General features: G+C 34.5%; 2 protein-coding genes across 5 annotated transcripts; both read right to left on the bottom strand.

The window, feature by feature from the left end:
• Positions 1-210: 210 nt before the first annotated feature.
• LOC126683419 (eukaryotic peptide chain release factor subunit 1-3) lies at positions 211-2380 on the bottom strand. The gene is made up of 2 exons (XM_050379298.2): positions 2272-2380; positions 211-1855 (listed from the first exon to the last, which is right to left on the bottom strand). The coding sequence occupies exon 2, from the start codon at positions 1816-1818 to the stop codon at positions 511-513; it is 1308 nt and encodes a 435-aa protein (XP_050235255.1). The 5' UTR covers positions 1819-1855; positions 2272-2380; the 3' UTR covers positions 211-510.
• A 2497-nt stretch (positions 2381-4877) lies between these two features.
• On the bottom strand, positions 4878-20890 carry LOC126683414 (transportin MOS14). Of its 4 annotated transcripts, XM_050379294.2 has the most exons (24): positions 20526-20881; positions 20119-20217; positions 19729-19953; positions 19522-19641; positions 19185-19268; positions 19045-19104; positions 17860-17988; positions 17681-17742; positions 17434-17490; positions 15752-15875; positions 15019-15153; positions 13374-13454; positions 12250-12363; positions 12067-12146; positions 11639-11774; positions 10513-10662; positions 9395-9480; positions 8700-8887; positions 8509-8601; positions 7747-7934; positions 7497-7608; positions 6992-7149; positions 6049-6165; positions 4878-5375 (listed from the first exon to the last, which is right to left on the bottom strand). In XM_050379294.2, exons 1-24 carry the CDS (start codon positions 20772-20774, stop codon positions 5151-5153), a joined length of 3072 nt encoding a protein of 1023 aa, XP_050235251.1. In that variant the 5' UTR covers positions 20775-20881; the 3' UTR covers positions 4878-5150. The 4 variants fall into 4 exon arrangements, 2 of the variants coding, with proteins under 2 accessions (XP_050235251.1, XP_050235250.1); XM_050379293.2 differs by having other exon boundaries at positions 19522-19953; positions 20526-20883; XR_007641716.2 differs by lacking the exon at positions 4878-5375 and having other exon boundaries at positions 6992-7066; positions 20526-20889.
• Between the last annotated feature and the right edge of the window lie 8 nt (positions 20891-20898).

The raw sequence follows: 20898 nt of genomic DNA, 5'->3' as shown, positions 1-20898 counted from the left end.
AGATGTCAAAGTTCAACAAATCTATGCTATTTTTTTATAAAATGAACAATGTAAATTAAAAGAGTTCAATTTTAATTAAAGTAAACAACACCGTTCATTTTATAAAAAAATGATATGGATTCATTGAACTTGACCCTCAAGTTAGAAGTGAACTTTAAGGGTTCAGGGCAAATAACAGTTTCAGGTTCCCCGAGCAAGATAGTTTCTCGATTGTATGTCCACAGCAATTTCTCCATTCTATATTAGCAACTCCGCACAGAATAACCAAATAGTTTAGCAACTTGCACAAATTCTCAATCGCTCAAGAGGTGAAAAAGACAAGATATACCACAATAAAAAAGACAAACGAAAGAGAACATGTCGAAACAGCAAAACAAAACTATCTATATCAAGTTTCATGCAGAACTGTCCCAGAAGATGTCTTCAAAAAGAGATCGACAAGGAGGAAGGTGTCTTGGGAAGAGATGATGATGATGCCGAAACACTGGTACAAGGTAGTCGTATACATTCTTAATCTGAATCCTCATACACTTCTCCATCAGACAACTCATCAAACGTTCTCATGTCAAGCTGGTAGCGAAGAATACCCCCCATCCCACCAAACCCTCTGCAAAACTGTGATCCTTCTTGAGATTTGTTTGTAACAAATTCAAGCGAGCAACCAAAACGCTTGTATTCATTAGCAAACCATTCGAGCAAGGGCATCTTCTCCTGAACCTCCAACTCCGCAGCACTGGCTGCATCTCTGAAGTTACTCTGATCAGCCTCTTGCTCCTTGTTCAAGTGCTTTATAACAATTTCAGATGTAACACTGTTTTTCAACACATACCGATTAATATCCAGATTTTCCCATACAATAAGGGTTTCAACAGCGCCCATTTCTAGAGCCTTCAATGTGTCATCTACACCAAAGACATACTTCCCCGTATCCTGACTGATCTCCTCAAAATATTTCCCAATCAAGCGTTTCTCCTGTATGAACTTTACATTCGATAGAATTTCGGCTGACAGCTCAATAGCTTGGTTGAAACCATTCTCCCCTCCATAAGAAACATCAACAACATTCAAAATCTTCGCTTGCAAACGAGGGTCAAACATATCAGACTGGCTCAACTCAGTCTTGAAGTCTGCGGAACCAGCCAATATCAGCCCAGAAACATTCGGCTGACTGGTAGCAGGATTGATATAGAACTGTGTGGCAAGCTCGGCAGTTTTCCTCACATAGTTGTGCCGTTTTTCCATCCGAAGACGCGCAAAACGCAAAGCAGACTGCCCTCCTCTTCCATGCTTCTTTGGCAAATCAACAGTAAATTTGTGCAGAACTTCCCGAGTGTTACCACTTAAAGTTCCAAACAGAGTTCCATTACCATCCATGACAATAAAACCAAATTTGTCATCAGATTCTAGAAGTTCATTAAGTGCTTCCGTGTGAAACTTGTTGTCACACAGGTAAAGAGACGCGTTAATAGGCTTGAAAGGCTCAAAATCAATTGTAACCTTTTTTTCCTTGCCTTCATCAGTAACAACAGTGCCAGTATAAAGCACTAGACCATTAGGAGGCACCTTGTTATAGAGCTTCAGCCTCTGTTGAGCCGATGTGATGGCACCCAAGACAGACTGACGGTTAACCCTACTTTTAATATTGGAAGCAGTACCGAATTCATCCCCCAACATCTTTGTAACTCGAGATATCTGATCACGAGGAGGCATAATAAGAGAAATCATGCTCGTACCATTACCCCTAGCTGACTCCAACGCCTTGATCAACTTTTTGATTTTCCATATCTCGATATTCTTATCTGATTCCTGATCTGCCATTTTAAGGGATGACACACAACAAACAAATGTATGCTACCTACAGGTTTGTGACAATGAAAAGTAGTCAGGAAGGCACCAAATCCAAAAACGAGAGCATAGCTTAAACTGAAACGGTCAGATAGAGATTCCGATAGACTCCATAGATGAAAATTGAGAACAGATATTGCAGTTAAAAACAATTCAGGAAGAAAAACTAAAATTATAATCACAACATGGCATAATCCAAAAAGCATCTAAAACAAGAGCTAAATTATAATTGCAATCCAGGTGTGGAATCTGCAAGAGTTAGATCGTTGAATCCACTAATTGTTAATCATTAAAGCTAAAAACAATTAAAGAAAGCAATCACCATAAAAGAAGCAAGATCCAAACAGGGAAGATTAAAATTTGAAAGAAATAACGGAATAGAATGAAGCATGGTGAATGAAAACATGAAAATAAAATAAAATTTACCTATGAAAAGATTGAATTGAGGAGCAGTGTGTGTTTGCTTGTAAGAAGAAGAGTGGGATAAAGTCAAGAAGAGCTTCTTATTAGGGTTTCTACCACTTCGCTTCTCTCAATTAACCCTTTCACTAATTGGGTCGGGTCTAACATTTCCCCCTCACTAAAGCTCAATTATTAGGGTAAATTAGCATAAATACTTCATTTTTAAAAATAATTTGATTTTCTATCTTAATAAGGAAAAGTTAAAAAAAAATATCTCATCTTTTTATTATTTTTATTTTTTTACTCTAACAAATATTTATATTATAATTATATCTAGTTTTTATTATTATTTTACTATAAACATAATTTTTTTACTCTCAAATGACAACTGTCATTATTTTCTTTTTCTCTCTCTCTCTTTTCTCTCCTCTCTCCTCTCTCCTCTTTCTTCTTCTTCTCCTTCTTCTCTGTTTTCTTCGCCATTTTTTTTTCTTCTTTTTTATTTCTTCTCTTCTTCTTCGCTATTCCTTCATCGGTCGTCGTCACTCCGCCATCACTCAACCGTCGCTCCGCCATCACTCAACCATCGCTCCGCCGTTCTTTACATATTTAATTTTAATTTTTCTTAAAATCGTAGTGATTAATACGATTTATATTAACTTTTATATCTAAATAAATTACTCTTTGATTTTCTCAATTTTAGATCTAAAAATCTGCATGAAAAACGATTTTATGATGAAAAAACGATTTTCTGCACAAAAACAGCATCTGATTATCATATGAGTATCACTGTGTTATCATAATATTATCATAACACTGCAGAAAAAAATAATTTTTTTAAAAGACAACGTCTGATTATCATATGAGTATCACTATATTATCATGTTGTTATCATGACACTGGAAGAAAAAAATAATTTTCTGAAAAAAATAATGTTTGATTATCATATCGTTATCATAATATTATCATGTCGTTATCATAATATTATCATATGATACCGAGATGATAATATCTATGGTACCTATATGATAATGTTATGATAATATCTATGATTATGTTATGATAAAACAATGTCTGATTATCATGTCAGTATCACTACATTATCATGTCGTTATCATAACACTGCAGTATGATAACTAGATGATAATGAAGTATAATAAGATTATGATAATTGTATGATAACATACGAAAATAAATAAATTACATAAGTGTTTATGATAACCAGATGATAACGGAGTAAAATCATAAATATTTTAATACCCAGAGTAAAAACATAAATCTGAAAAAAACATGAGGTATTTTCTGTAACTTTTCCGTGTTGAGGTATAAAGTGCAAATATTTTTATTTTTGGAGTAAATACCTAAACTTCCCTTTAAAATTAGTTTATTTTAGATAAATTACAAAATATTTTATATAATTTACCTCAAAATAATTTAACACCTAGATCAATTGAAGTTTCATGATTTTAGAAGGAAAAAAAACACTGTGAACTTAACATTTTGACTCGTTTTAAGAATTATATTGTTTAATAAAATTAATTATTATTATTTTATTATAATGATACTATAAATTAATTATTAACTAATGCTTTATTGTTTTTTTCTCTTTTAGTTATTATTATTGTTAAATTAGAAAAAATTATTATAATTTTCATTGATAACAAAGTAATAGTTTATGATTGTTTACCTATTAATAAAAAATATTATATATATTATAATATAAATTATTTATTTTCTTATGTCTATTACTGAAAAATAAATTTTATATTATTAAACCACTTTAAATCGCATGATCGCACATAAAGTAAAATTAAAGTCAACAAAATGGTCAAAGCCGAGTCACTCAAATTAAATCACAAACTAGATAAAAAAATTACAATATAATATAATCATATCATATCTTCATACTATATTATAATTCTGAGCCATTTAAATTGCCAAGTGATAGACTTAAACCGCCTTTAACATGAAACGTTGAGAAAATAGGGACCTTTAGGTTTCCCTTAAATTTAAATTAGTTTTGCGGTGGATTAATTTATGAAGCCCCTAATTTTCTATGTTTTTATGTGGAGGTAGTCAACAACGCCCTCTTTGATTTTTACGTTTTTTGTAGAGGCAGTTTAAACAGACACTACAATTTTCAATATTTTTAATAATATAAGGAGGTAATAATGTCCATAATATGAATCCTCTCGTAAGCATTAAACACACAATTATTTAGAGTCATAATATTATTTATTATAAGCCGATTTGATGGTCAAGAAAGTTGTGATCTATCATAACTTTGTTTATTCACACAATTTAAAATCTGAATTTAACTCGGCCTTTGTGATGTGTGAGAAGGAATTTGTTATGCTACTCGGTCACGCTATGCACTGGGAGAGAGTGTGGAAGTAAAGATAATCCCACATTAGTTGTATATGTTAATGAACATATGTTTATACATAGGTTGAGTCTCTTCATTTGAGACCAATTGGTTTTATGATGAAACCTAAATGTATAGAAACAATCATGCAGATTAATGGAAACTCTACTTTCACTAAATTGGCAACAGTTTGAATGTTCAATGAAGAGATTTATACCACCAGTTCATTGCACATACAAGGAATTATATGTCATCTCCACAAATATAGAGCTCAAAATCTTTGATTAATGGCTAAAATGATAATCCAACTTATTTCCAAGTACATTCCTTATACGGTTTAACAAAATTGGAATTAGGGATAACTGTACAAGGGAAAAAAAAATAGGGTGGCTGTGAAGTAATTACAATGCGGGGACACTGCTTAAAAGATAGACCCCAGGATTTTCCGAGCTTCAAGGCAAACTGATAATTTACAACCTGCCAGCGCCAACAGCAAATGGCTCAGTGGCTCTTGAAGCTATCAACTGTATCAGCTATGTTAAATTTGGGATGGGATATTGCGATGACTATCAGCAAATTCTCGAATTAAACGCTTCAAAACTCTTCCTCCTTTCCCTTGCATATGCCCGTAATTGCTGTTTCCGCCATTGCAACTCTTGCTATCAAGGTAGTCTGAGGCAGCAACTAATAGGGCATCAAACCAAAGTGGGACAAGAGTTTCAGCTTCCCCCTGCTTTAAATACTCAACTGGAAGAGCCTGCACCTGTCGTAAGTTCCACAGTCGGATAACATGAAAGCTTAAGAATAAGAAATTGATAATAGCAAGCACGTAGGGAACTTCAGACTGAAAAACATTCATGGGAAGCAATAGTCCTAGACACTAATGAACATTAAAAACAGAGTTTAAATCACAACGAGCTCGAACAACTAATGATAATACACTTCTTTGTTTCGATTAGCAATATAAATTCCAAAATTTAGATGCTGCACTTGTTTATATATTTTTTTCCTAGTAAACAATAACTGTTCATAGTAAGTAGTAACTAGGAACCGGTTGAGGCACTTCAAGCTATAGTTACAGGACTTGGTTAATTGGATATCCCATTTGAAAATTGATCATTCCTACATTATTATTTCATAAAGGTGACGACATATCGAGATTTTTACAGCCATAACAGAGACGGTTTATGGTGCAAAGCAAAATCAAACTAGGGGAACTGAGACTAATATATTAACTTTGAGACATTTAGAACGAAAATACTTAATCCCTAAAAGGAAAGCAGAAATCAATACCACACCACTTCAACAAAATAAAAACTTCTATCTAGTTCATTTCAGACCAGTTAAAAGCTTTACCATCTCAAAATTCTATGGGAAAGCGAGGGAGAAAAGAGAGAGAGAGAGAGAGAGAGAGAGAGAGAGAGAAAGAGACAGACCGCAGCATGTAGCCAACCACGCAAAGATTCCCAGCAGAGAATAGCCTTCCAAGTCGTTCTTTCACAGAAACTGCAAATAGCAGCCAATTGTTGCAAGATTGTCGCACATTTGTGAACCTATAAAATGGACAAACAAGAATCATCGGCTGGTTATCTTTAAGATAAGTTTCAAAAACACGAGAGCCTATCATACTCACACTTACCACAAAGAACCTGTGGATCCATTGTGTTTCAAGACTGAGAGACACTCTTCCATGTTAATCAGCCTATAAATGTTCTCATTGTTTCTACCTAAGCATAATTTCTTATCACCATATTATACTTGTTCTAACTAGTGAGAAAACATGGCTAGTTTCTGTGCGGACATCACGGTAATTTAACAAAATCACAGAAAGCCGACTTCATTCTTGGTGCATCTATAGGCTAATACGTCGGTATACAAGATACATTTACTTTTGGCAATCCAACAAGTTAAAAACAAATTTGCAAAATCAGACCAAAGCTGAACATATATTGACCAAGAGGATAACATGCTAGCAAGCATGACATGCTTTGGCTTCTAAAAGACATCTAGACTGCAATTTTTTACAGACTAAATTACTGGAAAAAATTATAACAAGTAAAACTTCAGTTTTGTCCCTGACTCATTTTCAATATTCAAATTCAAAATCCAATGTGTGTTCTGCTTATTTAAGCCCTTGTGAGTTATTCCACAGAATCTGACAGAACAACAAATTTCAAAAATGAACACTTTAAGTTTGTGTTTCTGGGACTCAATTATTAGGTTCCTCATTTGCTTTAGTCAAAAGTTTGCTAATATCGAACAAATGACCCAAGATAATATCAGATTGATTGTTAATAAGGAACTTAGTAGAAGATAGGGAGTATTTAATAAAAAGAACAGCTTAACTATAATTGTCAAGCAAAGTGCAAAACAGCATACCCGTGACATTGCTGAAACACCAAGCAAAGCATACATCACACTTGATACGAGTCCCTCGCCACTATGAGATACAACCTGAATTGTTATAGCACCAAATGATCGTTCAGGAATTGCATTCCTAGACTCTAACAAAGAGACCAAGCTCAGCTCCAGAAAACCTAAAAGGGTCAAAATATAATCAAGATTCATGTAAAAGAGCTTGAGTACAAATGAAATCAATCGCCTCACCTCATATAAATAATATCAACTCCAAATTCCGAAAACAGATTTACACTAAGAATATTTATTGTGGATTCTCCTCCCCGCCAAAGAATTGATGATGTTCTATTTCATCAAATTTTGTCTATAAAGACCAAAGTAGCTATTTCCTTTTGTAGTTTACTACATTGCTACAAGTCGTAAAGCATTAATTTGAATTACTGCCAAAAGTAGCTCATCACTCCAATTCTTATTTTCAAATAGAGTGAATTATAAGACAGGTCCTTTTGCAGAATGGCACACTTACATGACAAATATGACAATGCTGCCAGTGCAGCTCCACGGTGCATAGCTGTACAGCATATAGCTGCCTTTTGAAAGGAGTCTTCAAGAAGAGAAGCAGATGCAGCTAGCACTTCCTGAGGTATCATATAGCAAGACGGCTAAGTCAAATAGGTCACCAAGTATCAACAAAATGCAGTTATCCACAGTATCTAACTGAACTCCTACTAAAGAGCAAGAGAAGGATGATAGCTGATGGAATAGGGATACTAAACCTTACGAGTGCTACGGACGAATGTGGATGCAAAATTTGTATAGGCCTCTACTAAATCTGGCTCTTGGTCGCATATATATGAAGAATTAAGACCTGTTATTGATGATGCTTGTGTAAATCTTTCAAAAGTTGTGGCAAACAAGGGTCCATACTCCTCTCTATTACTAAATTCTTCAACAACAACAGAAGCTGATATTGCCGCATGCCCCAAGCACCAGAAAATAAATAAGTAAACAAGGGCCAAAGCAAATAAATAAGCTAAATTCCAGTTTCAATTTTGTAAATTTGTAAAAAATGACGAATGACAAGAAGTATACCTTTTAAAATTGTAATCCAGAATAGATCAGTCAATTTATCAAATAATTTCATTTTCTGACATATATTCAACTTCGGAATAAATATATTTCGTACCTAAGATTCCATTTTTCCAAGATATGCAATAAATGGTTCTTTTATTGGACATAGTCTTCTAAGTATATGATTGATTATATTTCGACAATGGTCAAGGCTGTGCATATATGATAAGTAATTTTATCCCAAACATCAGAAGATCTAAGTCTCAATTCCAAATATAACTAATATGTCTTCTCATGGTGATGGAGCATATATATGCATAAACCAATCAGGTATATATTAGTACTGGATTGCCTCTAGGGCTACAAGGTTTTGAGTTCAAATCCCAGTTAATGCCAATAAATTGAAGACAAAAGATCATATATAGCATAAAATTAAAAATGCTCTTACAAGTACATCCAAACACTACCTGCTTTAATGTAACAGTCATGATTTTGGAATGATAGGTAATTGGAAGACAGGCAATCTAGAACATTGGGTAATAGCATGAGAAAGTGCTGCCCTGCAATGACAAACTTCAGTCAAATTATAATAGCAGTAGTAAACATGACGTCAGCAGAGTAGGCTGAGAACTAATGACACGGAAAGTACTCCAATTACCAGAAGACCGAATTGCGAGTGAAAGAGCCCGGCAAGCTGCGGTTGATAAATTGCTATTCTCCATGTGGTCAGACCTAAAAAGTTTTTCTAGCATGGGCCAGAAAACTCTTAGCAGCCCAAAGACAGGATCGTCTGCCCCAGGCACACTTGGCAAAGGTGTAGCAAGATGACCAAATACAGTCCCTATTCTGTAAACAACAAATGACGTGTTACACAAATATTATCAAGGATGGAGCACGAATTAATGCATCTATATGCATTAAGGAATCATCCTCCATAATGAAGTAATTTAATTTCAGTTCAAAGTCTTCCCTATAGTAATCTATTCCTTGTCAACAGTTTGGAAAATAACACAAAAGATTCCAAATCATGTTAAATCATAAATGATAAATCAATAAGAAATTACATCCGAGTTCTCATTCTTTTCCCACAAAGAACAAACAGGACGACGAATTAATGCATATGCATTAAGGAATCATCCTCCATAATGAAGTAATTTAATTTCAGTTCAAAGTCTTCCCTACAGTAATCTATTCCTTGTCAACAGTTTGGAAAATAACACAAAAGATTCCAAATCATGTTAAATCATAAATGATAAATCAATAAGAAATTACATCTGAGTTCTCATTCTTTTCCCACAAAGAACAAATAGGACGGAAATAGCAGGCACTGATAAATTGGTACAAACATTATACCTGTATAACCCTCTTGCTGCTGAGTTCAAAATTTGTGTATAAGTGGCCGGAGTTTGCCTAGAAGAATGATTGCTATTTTGTTCAATCTGAAAGAACTATGGGTTGTTAAAAGATGGAACGAAAAAGTGAATGTTGATTTTTAAATCAACTACATATATATTGAGTAAATGTAAAAACCCCAAAGACAAATCAACGGAAGGATCCGATACGTCATTATTAAGGAATAAAAGGCGAAAAAACTCCACATATATGCTATCCAGTTTGAGTGAAACTAACTAAAACCTTCCACAAAATAAATTCAAGAGAACAACCGTCTCAATACAACATCATTGCAATACAAGTTACTATCATTCTCCAGTTTGCCAATGTCTCTACCTTTTATGGTGGGTAAAACATCTACTAGATTCCAGCAGCAACCAAATGATGTAGAAGGTGATTGAATTGTCTACATCAGGCTGGTGAAGGTGAGTTGTTTTAACACAATCTTCTTTATTCCACTTTGCTATTATATGTGCCATAAAAGATACCATAAATCCATATTTATACAAAATGGACATTGCTGGACTACTGTCAACCCCAATGCCATTAAGTCAGGTTTGAGGCCTTACACTAGACTAAAGGAAATATCTACCACAGAAAATTACAACCAAGCATACTTTCACATTCAGAGATGGCAGGCTTATGTATTATTCATACTATGTCATTTCCAAGCTGCATAATTCCCTTCCATCTACAGCAGCAATGGAAGCAAACTTTGACTGCTTGACAGAAAAGCAAAATATTAAAGCTCATATAGATGCACCCAATGACTGAAAAAATCACTTGCATGATTTCACAACACTCAAGTTACATAGCCCTCAGATGATATAGGTATTTCATATTCACTTCCACCTGTTTCAAGACCTCTATATGTACATAAAAAGGAAATAACGATGTATTCTTTTATGGAGGTGGTTCAACAAATTAAAATTGCGAAAACATGCAACAAAGAAAATTTCTGCAAAGTACAGCAGTGGGGAAAACCAAAGACAAAACTAAACCAGAAAATAAATAAAACTGTATAAAGTAACAGGAAAACAAATATGACAAGTGACCACACAAAGGACTTGGAGTCTTACAAGTTTTCCTATAGCATCATAGCTAGAAGAGAGCAATCTCGTCAACAACTTGTTCTTTAGCTCTTGGTTTGGAACAGAGCCAATGATCATGGTGATTGCACTAACTACTACTTCCACATCTTCTAATGGTAAATCTCTTTTCTCCAAAGCCTGAGGAATCAGAAGATGAGGAAATTAGATTATTTTTTCTGTTTTTTAAACAAGGATGAATGGAGGAAGAAGCGCCCAAATATGCAGCAAACAAATGAACTCAACTAAACCTTAATCCCAAGTTAATGGGTCGGCTATATTAATCCTTTCTTCCAATCCCCATGATATTGCGCCATTAAATCTTTAGAAAGAAGAAAAATAAGCACTTAAAACAATTTTATAAGTAACTGAAAGCAGCTATGAATACCTACTATTCAAGTTTGATTTATCTAGAATCATAGGTCCAAAGTCCCATTTTTTTAATACTGTAAAGAGGGTTCATAACAAGAATTTCTTCTTATCTAAGTCTACCAGACCAAATACCTAAACAACACCATAACTCTCCTTCAAACAAACCACTGTTCCCTAGAAGATTTTCATTAGTAATTACATAAGCGTCAACATCTTTCTTGAAAGGAAAGGACGAAGTGACGAGCCATTTGAGCTGCTCCTTCAAGGAAAAAATAATACCAGCCGGGATTTTCCCCTTTATTTGGATAAGATCCTTTACAAATAACATATATATCACCCATGATTTTCTGTTCATTTGAATGTCATTAATGAATTCTCTATCGAGTCAACTACAAAGAAAAATGTATAGTTTTTGGCATTCAACCTGCCTTTGTAAATCTTTCTAGAAAAAAAAAGATTTGGAAGTACCCAATGTTTCCATAACAAGTATCTAATGGTAGAGAGTCATTTCCTGACCTTTCCTCTTAGACTCTCTCCACCAAATCCAGTCTCCATATCCTCTCTGTGATACTCTTCGTCACATCAAACAGAACATTTTACATAAATAGCAAAACGAGTCACACGTAAAGTAATAATGGATTTCCCAAACACAGGAATACAATAGACATGCAGATACACAAAACAAGGTTTATATATATATAAAGAGAGAGAGGGGTAGAAAAGCTTAATGCTAAAAATTCATTACCTCCCCAATCCACATTAAAATTTCCAGATTTGAAGGTTCATAAATTACAGCAGAAGCATCTTCACAAAATTTACGAAGGGCAGAGGCACAAGCATTCAAGGACTGAGGCTCTGAAATTCCTGCAGCAAGAAATAATCTGAAAGTAGCAAATTCAGCACAAGAAGATAACCTATGTGAGGTATAATGAAGTCATACACACATATAACACATTTAAAGAAGGTAACCAAGAATAAACGAAGGAGAGATGCCAAGCATGTGATGCTGAAACGTGAAAATGGTATGATAATAACAAATGTAGGAGAGATGCCAAGCATGCGATGCTGAAAAGTGAAATGTGAAAACTGTATGATATGAACAGAAATGAAGCATGTGTGTGCTTATGGTAATATATAAAGGCATAGTAGATTAAAAAATGAAGCTGTTCTTACAATAAGGGCCTTGCATTAGTTTGATAAGTAGATATCCACTTTGAATAGGAGCCAACAACATCCGCAAGTGATCTGTATACCTAAAATAAAAATAAGTATCCAAGAATTAAGAATTTAGAAGAAAAAAATTCATTTTCATCCCAATTTGATAAAAGGAATTCTTGAGAGACTTATCTGACATACCATGCACATAAATCCTTTTTTCCTGTCGGAAGGGCCACCAGACAACAATGTCACCAATTGCATGACAAATGAAAAGTCAAAAATATGGCCCTCCTGGAGTACTACTTCAGAAACCTGGGATGCACAATTCACACACTAGTAAAATAAGAGGAATTCTGAACGGGCAAGATGCAGCAACCAGATTCCATTTTCAATGAGCTCATAGAAAAACGTGATTGAGTAACTCCCAAAATTAGTTCATGCACTTGTTAGCAGATAAGCATCTTGAACCCTCCTAGATAATTTGAATGCTGCCCTGTTATGGATTCATTCAAAGAATTTGCAGTGTTATCTTTGTACTTGATGCTCAAGACGTTGTGTCTGCAGTTCATTCTAAATCGCTCGTCTGAATTTGGTTCTATTTTTCAAGATTGTATATCCTTGTTGTCAACTGAATTATACAAAGTTATCTTCGCCAAAAGACAAGCTAAGGAGGTGGCTCACTCTTTGGCCAGACAGAGCTACCCATTTCTTCGCTAGTGGCATGAGTCTGCCTCTCATAGGAACTCTGCTTGATAATGGTGTTCATCATTGTTCTTAATAATATCCTCTTTTTATCAGAAAAAAATATAAAACATATGATAGCTTACATCAAGGAAGTAATCAGAAAAACCATAGAGGGCATATAAATTTGTACAAGGACTTTATCAGAACAGAGTAAAGAGCTGGTTGTGTGCATCATCTTTAACAATTCAAATCAAGGTTCCTTTCTTCTAGGTTGAAGGTCAATTTATGTGAAGCAAGTGTTTTCAAAATGTTTGTATACCAAAAACTTAAATTTTTTAAGAATCACCTAAAGTTTCACTAGAGTGTTTATTTATTAGATTTAAAATTCTTTGAAAATAATGACAATCCCTTTAAAGTATTGTTGAAGACTGTACATGCATGTGCTTTTATAAGAGTTGAGTAGAGTACTTTACAGGAATTAACATCCTAATTTACGAAAAAGAACAAACCAAAACTAAAAATAATCAAAAGATTGCAAAATGATCGCACCCATAAACTTATGAAACAGCTGAACCAATATGAATCCCTGCAAAACAACTACAAAATAGATAATAGCAAAATCAGTGAATTGGACTCACCACATTGAGAACAAACAATTTTGCTTCCACCTCCTTCCATTGTACAGTTACATTTGCAGATGCCCCGCCACCAAAGAGAAGCTGGCATTGAATATAGAAGAATAAAATAAGATCACGTTGTTAAGTATCAAAAAGGATGAGCAGCAAAAAAGTAGGAAACATTTACTCCAGGATTTCAGATTTAATAAATTGATTTCAAGATCGCAAGTCCAACTTACTTAGGTTCAGTAGATACAGATGAGGAAGGGATTTTCAAAGCTTATGACCTAAAACGGAAGCATGACTAATTTATGTTATCTTGTCAAATGAACATCAAAGATTAGCCTTCATCCTATTTATACATACCCACTCACACAGAGAGAATTGAACATTTAATCAAGGTCCATGAAACTAAACTTTCCTTGTATAGGCATACAGTCAAAGAAAACTGAAATAACATATTTCATTCTTTTCTCTCAAAAAAAAAAACATGTCATTCTTTTTCATTTTAGACATAAGCCTAATAAAAAAACAAAATAAAATAGATTTCAAGTTTGGAGAAAATTATTACATTATAAAATCGAAAGCTTTAAAAAGGTGCAGTTACAAAAAATAAACAGCCCTTAACATTAGTCCGGTTGAGGTTCTATTATTGCCAAATTACCATATGTACTTTATTTAGTGATCACTTCATCTCAACTCCACTAGGCCTTAATCCCAAGTTATTTACTGATCACTTCATCCCACTTTTTTTCCCTTGAAAAGCAATATAAAATAGGAACTTGGCAAGGCATAAAAGTAAAATAAAAGAGGGGGAGAACACCTTCCTAAACATATAACAATTATTCAAGAGAATTAACTAGCAATAGATATAACAAACATTATCTTTAGCTCTTGATGAAATTCCCTAGATCAAACTTATGCGCAGAAAAAACTATAGTATATAACTTCACAAAGATATAAAAACAAGACATAAGAAAGGACAAAAATATTCATCTTCTTCTTTTCAAAATCACAATTTCTAAGGGTTAACATTTGACCTACTGTACTGACATAAAACTTCTTTTAAACCCTTATCACATAACTGATACATACTGACTATATATTGCATCCAAAAAAAAAAGATGGGTCTTTGGTGCTTAATGTGTATAGTTTGCTTAAATTTGACGCATACCCAAGCCTCATCCTTTTATTCCTTTCTTGAGCAAGTGAGAAACTACAAGAGCATAGGCAACGTATAGGTGCTACTTTCAACAATGAAGTCATAGTAAACACTATATTTATGCAGTAAAGAAAATTCAGAGAAGCAAGATGATGCAAACAAAAAAATTGTGACACAGAAAATAAAATAATTCTATATATTCTCTATGAATAATGTATATTCATAAGCACAATTTTAAATCATTGATAAGTTGATGAAAGAGAAAAAACTTCAATGCTGTCTGTATGTTCTAAGAATAATAGACATCTTCAAAAGAAAATCACAAAAATCATTCAGCCAGCTGCTTCAAGCCTCAAAATAGCAACACAACATAAACCATAACCACAAAATGCAATCAAATTAAAAATTCTCCACACGTATAGCAAAGGACAACCTTCTTGCAAAGCTTCATGCATACATATTTAAATTTAAGTTTTATGCAGGTGTGTTCTTTAGAAAAAGCACCTTTTGCATGAAAGTCATGGGTCTTAATAGCTGGCAAATATCCACCAAAAGCTCGACAAGATTCATTCTGAACTGTACAAGACCATCAGGCAGGTCAAGTACTCCACTCTCATCATTGAATGTAGATTCATCAACCTGCCAAAAAAAACCTAAATACAGTCATATTTGTGGGCAAGATGACAACATTTTACACCTTAGTTACATTTAACTAATTCTATATGCCGGTCTTCATTTGACTTATACATGTTTGTGCTTGTAGTTGCATCATAAAGAATGAAACAGAAACTACTTTTCCATCCAAAGTCGACGGCAAAAGAGGGTAGCCCCTCCATGCAAGTCTAGTGGGAAAGAAACTCATTACTCTCTCTCTCTCTCCACCGGCACATGATTAATATTGCTCTGAAGTAAACATCTTAGACCTTACGGTTTACACATTCAAAACTTACAGGCCTGATTCCATTAATCAAAATCAAGCCTGCAAAAATGTGTTGAATATCATTGTAGCAATGATGAATGTTTTTCTGCCCACCCCCAAGAATACAACATGCATACACGCATAAAACAGCCATTGCATGCTTTATGGTGCTAGTTTTGAGACTAGACCGTTAGTTAAAGAAATGAGGTATATTTTGCATTGATATGTGGCATGAACTACCTATCCAGATCCATGGGGCAAAATCAAAAAAAAAAAGAGAGAGAAGAGAAGAGAAGAGAAGGAAGACGGTAAGAGAACCTGAGCACGCAGTAGAAGAGCATCCAGTAAGACTGAAAATACAGAAAAAAACACATCTTCCACATGTTTCCTCTTTTCAGCACTATGCGTGTCGAGGCCAAGTACAGAGGATGCAACAGTAGACCTGCAAAGGTATTGTTAAAGAAGTTGTTGCTATCATGCTTTCAAGTTTCAACAAGAGCCAAATGCACTCTCTGTAATAAACACACATAGAAGGCTCAGAAGTCTGAACTAAACCACTAATAATTGAAAAATAACAATGAGATCATGATAGAATAAAAGAACCATCATTTACCAGGATACTCAATCTAGGTAAAACAGTATATCCATGCTATTTTCATTTATCTCAATATTTTTTTTCACCTAATACACAGTGAAACAAGAGACTCTTTGATGTTAATGAGATGAGTGTATGATTGGTTCTTTTCCCTTTCTTTCTTTAGTCAAGGGAAGCCTTATCTCCCATTCTCATTCTTTTCACCCACAAATATCTACTTCTTGACATCGACAAAAGTAGAGTCAGTTGTACCAAGAAATCCAATTTCCGGACATTTCCACAATTGACAATAGCATTCTAAAAAACATATTCAATGCTGGAGAGCTCCCTTATTTCTTTCCCAGAACACAATCCCAAAAAGGGTGACCAACCAAAAATCATTATTCTCCTTTAATAGAGCATATAACTCTACATCCCTAATTCATCCTCAGCTATAATCAACCACTGTTGAGTTCACAAGTTTATATAAGTACAACAAATCCAACAATAGCCTCGCATAAAACAAATTTTTGATTTCAACTCCTAGATATTTCTGTTATCAGTCAATTTTAGCTAAGGGTTTACGTTTTCTGTTACTTTTTTCTATGTTTTAACACAGAAATAAATTTATCAATGCAAGCTGTCTATCACAACTTCTGTACTCAAGAAATGGTACAAATATAATACCTCAGGGATGTATAAATTTCCTTATTCCACATTTTCCTTCTCAGTTTGATTACTGCACAAACTTGTGGACTTCCTATCTAAGTGCCTTATCTTTAGGATCAAACTCTACCAATAACTCCTCTGCTGACTAGAAAAATTATAACCCATCCGCATTGAGCTTCCACAAAATGAAATCTAAAACTTACTGAAGTACCAAAAGTGAAATACCTTTGGATGCTATTCTCATGCTAATTCATAAGTTTGATAAGTTAGATGACTATAATGTGTTTTACATTATTGACTTTGATAAAAACAAACTTTAGCCACAAGCATAGCGTTAAACGATGCTTTTTATTTCCTTTTGCGTAGTTACAAGAGCTATCAAAAACTTTGGCCAATAGGCTTAGTCATTTCTCTATTTCCTTTAATAAGTAATCTAAGGCTTGTATAGTTGGGCAATAATTTAATTATCAGTCAGTTATTAATTTGATTAAAAATACAATTCAAAGTTGGAGCAAACTAAATTATGACTGGCCAACCAATTAAAAAAACAAAACTGATTCTGCAGTTGTAATGCATCATGATGACGCATCTTTTCAGACATTTCATTGACTGAAATCAAAAAGCAGCAACGCACAGGAATATATATATAAAAATAAATAAATAACAAGATTATCGTGGATGTGTGCTATACTGCTATTTTTAACTTTTCAGGTTATACTGAAAAAAACAAAGAAGAGACGTGCAACAAAAAGAATACCAGAATTGCAAAGTTGAGTCTGCTATCTCCCAATCTTCACATGGAAATGCCACGCAACTGCAAAGTTTAGAAACTAATCAAGCACACGTCACATGCACAACGTTGAACACATCCATCGCAGAGAGCAAAACATTAATAATCTGAACAATTATTGTCCTCCCATTATTCCATAGACAACCAAAAAATATTACATATCTAATTTATAGAAGCTTGATGAAAATATTTGGAGTTGTGCCTTAAACATCACCTCAATAGTGCATCTGCTAGCGCAAGTGCCTCAACATTTGCCTCCACAATCATAGACGGTGCCTAGCATACAGAGAAAATGCAGACCGTAAAGCTAACAAGGAATAGGTGGGATACAGAAATTGGGAAAGACAGATTCATCAAAGAAAACAAATACAAGGTGAAAGGGCAAAGACTTACAGCCTGCCCAATTTCTGACATTAAGCATGCAAGACCATTGATTACTATCTCGTCTCTGTTACTGAGAGCTGGAAGAAGAAGTACCTCTTTAAGATAATGCACTTTGCTTAACAGCACCTGAGGTAGCCCCTACAAAAGCATCACCAATTAAAGATAGAATAATGATTAATGGAGCAGTGCAAAGTTATAAGACAACTGAAGCACAAACACAATAGGCAAGATGTGTACCTTCTTCCTTCATAATAACAAACATGCATATGCAAATCCATGTATACACATGAGTGTGTGTGAATATATGCCTTTGCATATATGATATATCGAGCTATAACTGCTATATAATCCATGACTCTCACACTACTACACAGCTTCTTATTATATAATGCCCGCATTTATGTTACAACAAACGATCAGTTAGAGATCAAGACAAACCTGACCGAATTAATAAATTTTACAAAGAGTATACATGATTTCGCCTCTATCTAATATTCAAAGGCCAATGCAGTGAACAACAGAAAACATTCCAGATTATTTGGAATTGGTGTCTGTTCTTGTGGTTCAGAAACTAGCTACAACTACACGATAAGGTAGGTTCACCCAACATAAGAGAGATACAAAACAGCCTCCAGCAAAAACACTGAAAATAACCATGCTTTTGGAAAAAACAGCAGAAAACGTACGTGCATTATATCTAAATTGAACTAAATCTTAAACCTAAGCCTGCTACCTCTAGATGACATAGAACAGAGTGCAGATCTAGTTATCCAAGTCAAATTTGGAGTTTGTTTGACAGCTTGAATAAGTGCTAGCTCATGTAGCAACTAGGAAGGTAAATGAGTAGGATTAATGCACAAAATAAAATAAGAAAAAGATATTTCTTCCCTTCAACTTTAGTTATGAAACAAAGACATCACATATCTCATTTCATTATTGATAATAGATACAACATATAAAAAATAACCATATTTGGTTATCATTTGGCCATCGGATTTCAGATCACCACCATTTGGTTCTTCAATTCACTAGATAAAACATTGCATAAGATAATCCTATATAACTAACTTTTTTGAAATGGAAAATACCATTAATGCTGCAGCTAAATAAAAATTCAACGCATGAACACATAATAATATAACTATCTTGTTTTAATTATATGAAAAATGATCCAACTAAATGACAGGAATATACCTCATACCGACTCGCAAGTTCAATGAGAACTTCAACTGCCAAATCGAAAGATGATGAAACCTATAACCATCATGTGAAAAGAGATTTCTTATGAGTGCCACTAAAACTGTTGGGTTAGCTCTCGGGGATACTATGTATACCTGCAAAGAATTAAATACAAAACTAAGAAGTGGATGTGTAGGCAGGGAGCCTTGTGGAATTTCTGAGAAGCACCCTGCTCGCACCTGCATCAGCAAACAAAAAATCAAATTTAATCATATTATGACATACTACATAAGCTGCATGAGAAATTATTAGGAAATCTTTATATATACAGGTTGGAATTTATTTATTTTTTGATGATGTATACAGGTTGGAATTAGTTTACCATAATTCAGCATAGTAGTGTACTGCAATAATCAAGAGGAAACTAAGAAAAGCATCTAGAACACAAGTGTAACAGTAAGTTACAGACACATTTTTCAACCATAGTCTTACCCAGCTGAGCAAGCAACGAAGAACTTTTCTATTCCTTTCATGCAATTGAACACCGCCGTCGTATGTTTTCTGAGATTGTTCCAGAAGGAACTCGAGCACCGAAGGAGTATGTGACAGAAGCTGGATTAAGTTGTGATTGACATATAAGTGGGTAGATAAAAAGCCTAAGAGAAAAGGTAAAAAGGAACAAAAATAAAGAGCATAAACCTCTTGGCCATACTGGCTTCTATGAGCTTGACTAATAGTATTATCTGAATTTTGAGTGTCAACAAGTTCTTCAGGAAGAACAGTAAGCATCTCGAGAACAGCAACATTGCCATCTTCCTGGTTCTGCAGGGTCTGAAGGCTGTAGAAAAGCTGCTCTATAGGTTTTCCATGCTCAACGGCGCGAAGTATAAGGGCAGAAAGTGCAAGACAGATTTGTGTCAAAAGCTGTCATTAAGAGATCACAACAAGGGTTCATCAACACTGAATACTCCATTTGACTTCACACATGCAGGAGCAGTAATGGTACTAAAAACACAGTCTAACACCTAATTAACGGTCCAAGTTGGAGCACCCAAATTGGGCTACTTAGAAGGAGAAAAACTGAAGCACCTGGGAAGGGCCTGAAGTAAATCTCTTGGCAGCCAGAAGAAGAGCATTTAACAAGGCATCCTTAGCTCCTAAATGCAAATAATAACCTTCGCTTTGGATCTGCAGCTCAAACAATCAAGTATATAATATAGTGTAGAATTAGAATGTATATAAAACACCTAATCAGAATGCCGTGGAACTAACATTAGAATTTCACATTTAACAGTATGAAAGAGCAATTTTAGCCCAGGAAATAATCAATTAATTTGATACAAAACTTAACACTAAGCTCCTATGATTAAGGTCGGAATGCAAATTACAGAACCGTATTATCATAACAGAACCTAATCTGAATTAACCTAAGCAAAGCAACTTAACCTAATAAAAGAACAGGAAGAGGAAAAGCAAAAGAGAAGAGGAAGAAGGACCTTGCGCTTGAGAATCTGAGCAGCGAAGAATTCAAGTTCAAAAGCAGAAGAGAAGAGCGGGTGAAAATTGGAATTAGCAGTATAATGAAGACGAAATTGGTGAGAAGTGAGAATAGAAGTAGCCACTTCCCAAGCAGCATCCGTCTGCTGGAACTGAACCAGCCATTGATTTGCAGCCACGCGGTTACATGACTGAGTGTCGTGATTTAAAACATGGACTGCTTCGGCTACTTTCAGTTGCAACTCCATTTCCTTTTCTTAGCCAAACAAAATTCAAATAAAATAATCAATCAATCATCGAGAGAAGGATGGCTGGTCTGAAGCTCTGTTTGATTCATCGAACGGCTAATTGGGTTTTGTGGATTTCTTATTT

This window comes from Mercurialis annua, linkage group LG5 (genome assembly GCF_937616625.2).
Source record: "Mercurialis annua linkage group LG5, ddMerAnnu1.2, whole genome shotgun sequence".
Lineage (NCBI taxonomy): Eukaryota > Viridiplantae > Streptophyta > Magnoliopsida > Malpighiales > Euphorbiaceae > Mercurialis > Mercurialis annua.
This window is presented reverse-complemented; position numbering and strand designations above follow the sequence as displayed.

Bases quoted from the DNA above. Each gene is read 5' to 3' on its own strand.
- LOC126683419 (XM_050379298.2), bottom strand. From the start codon at position 1,818: ATGGCAGATCAGGAATCAGATAAGAATATCGAGATATGGAAAATCAAA.
- LOC126683414 (XM_050379293.2), bottom strand. From the start codon at position 20,774: ATGGAGTTGCAACTGAAAGTAGCCGAAGCAGTCCATGTTTTAAATCAC. The intron at 17,743-17,859 runs GTAAGTCTTTGC...TCTGTATGCTAG, and splicing joins TGTCAGAAATTGGGCAGGCT to GCACCGTCTATGATTGTGGA. The intron at 15,876-17,433 runs GTATTCTTTTTG...ATACCTTTGCAG, and splicing joins GACTCAACTTTGCAATTCTG to GTCTACTGTTGCATCCTCTG.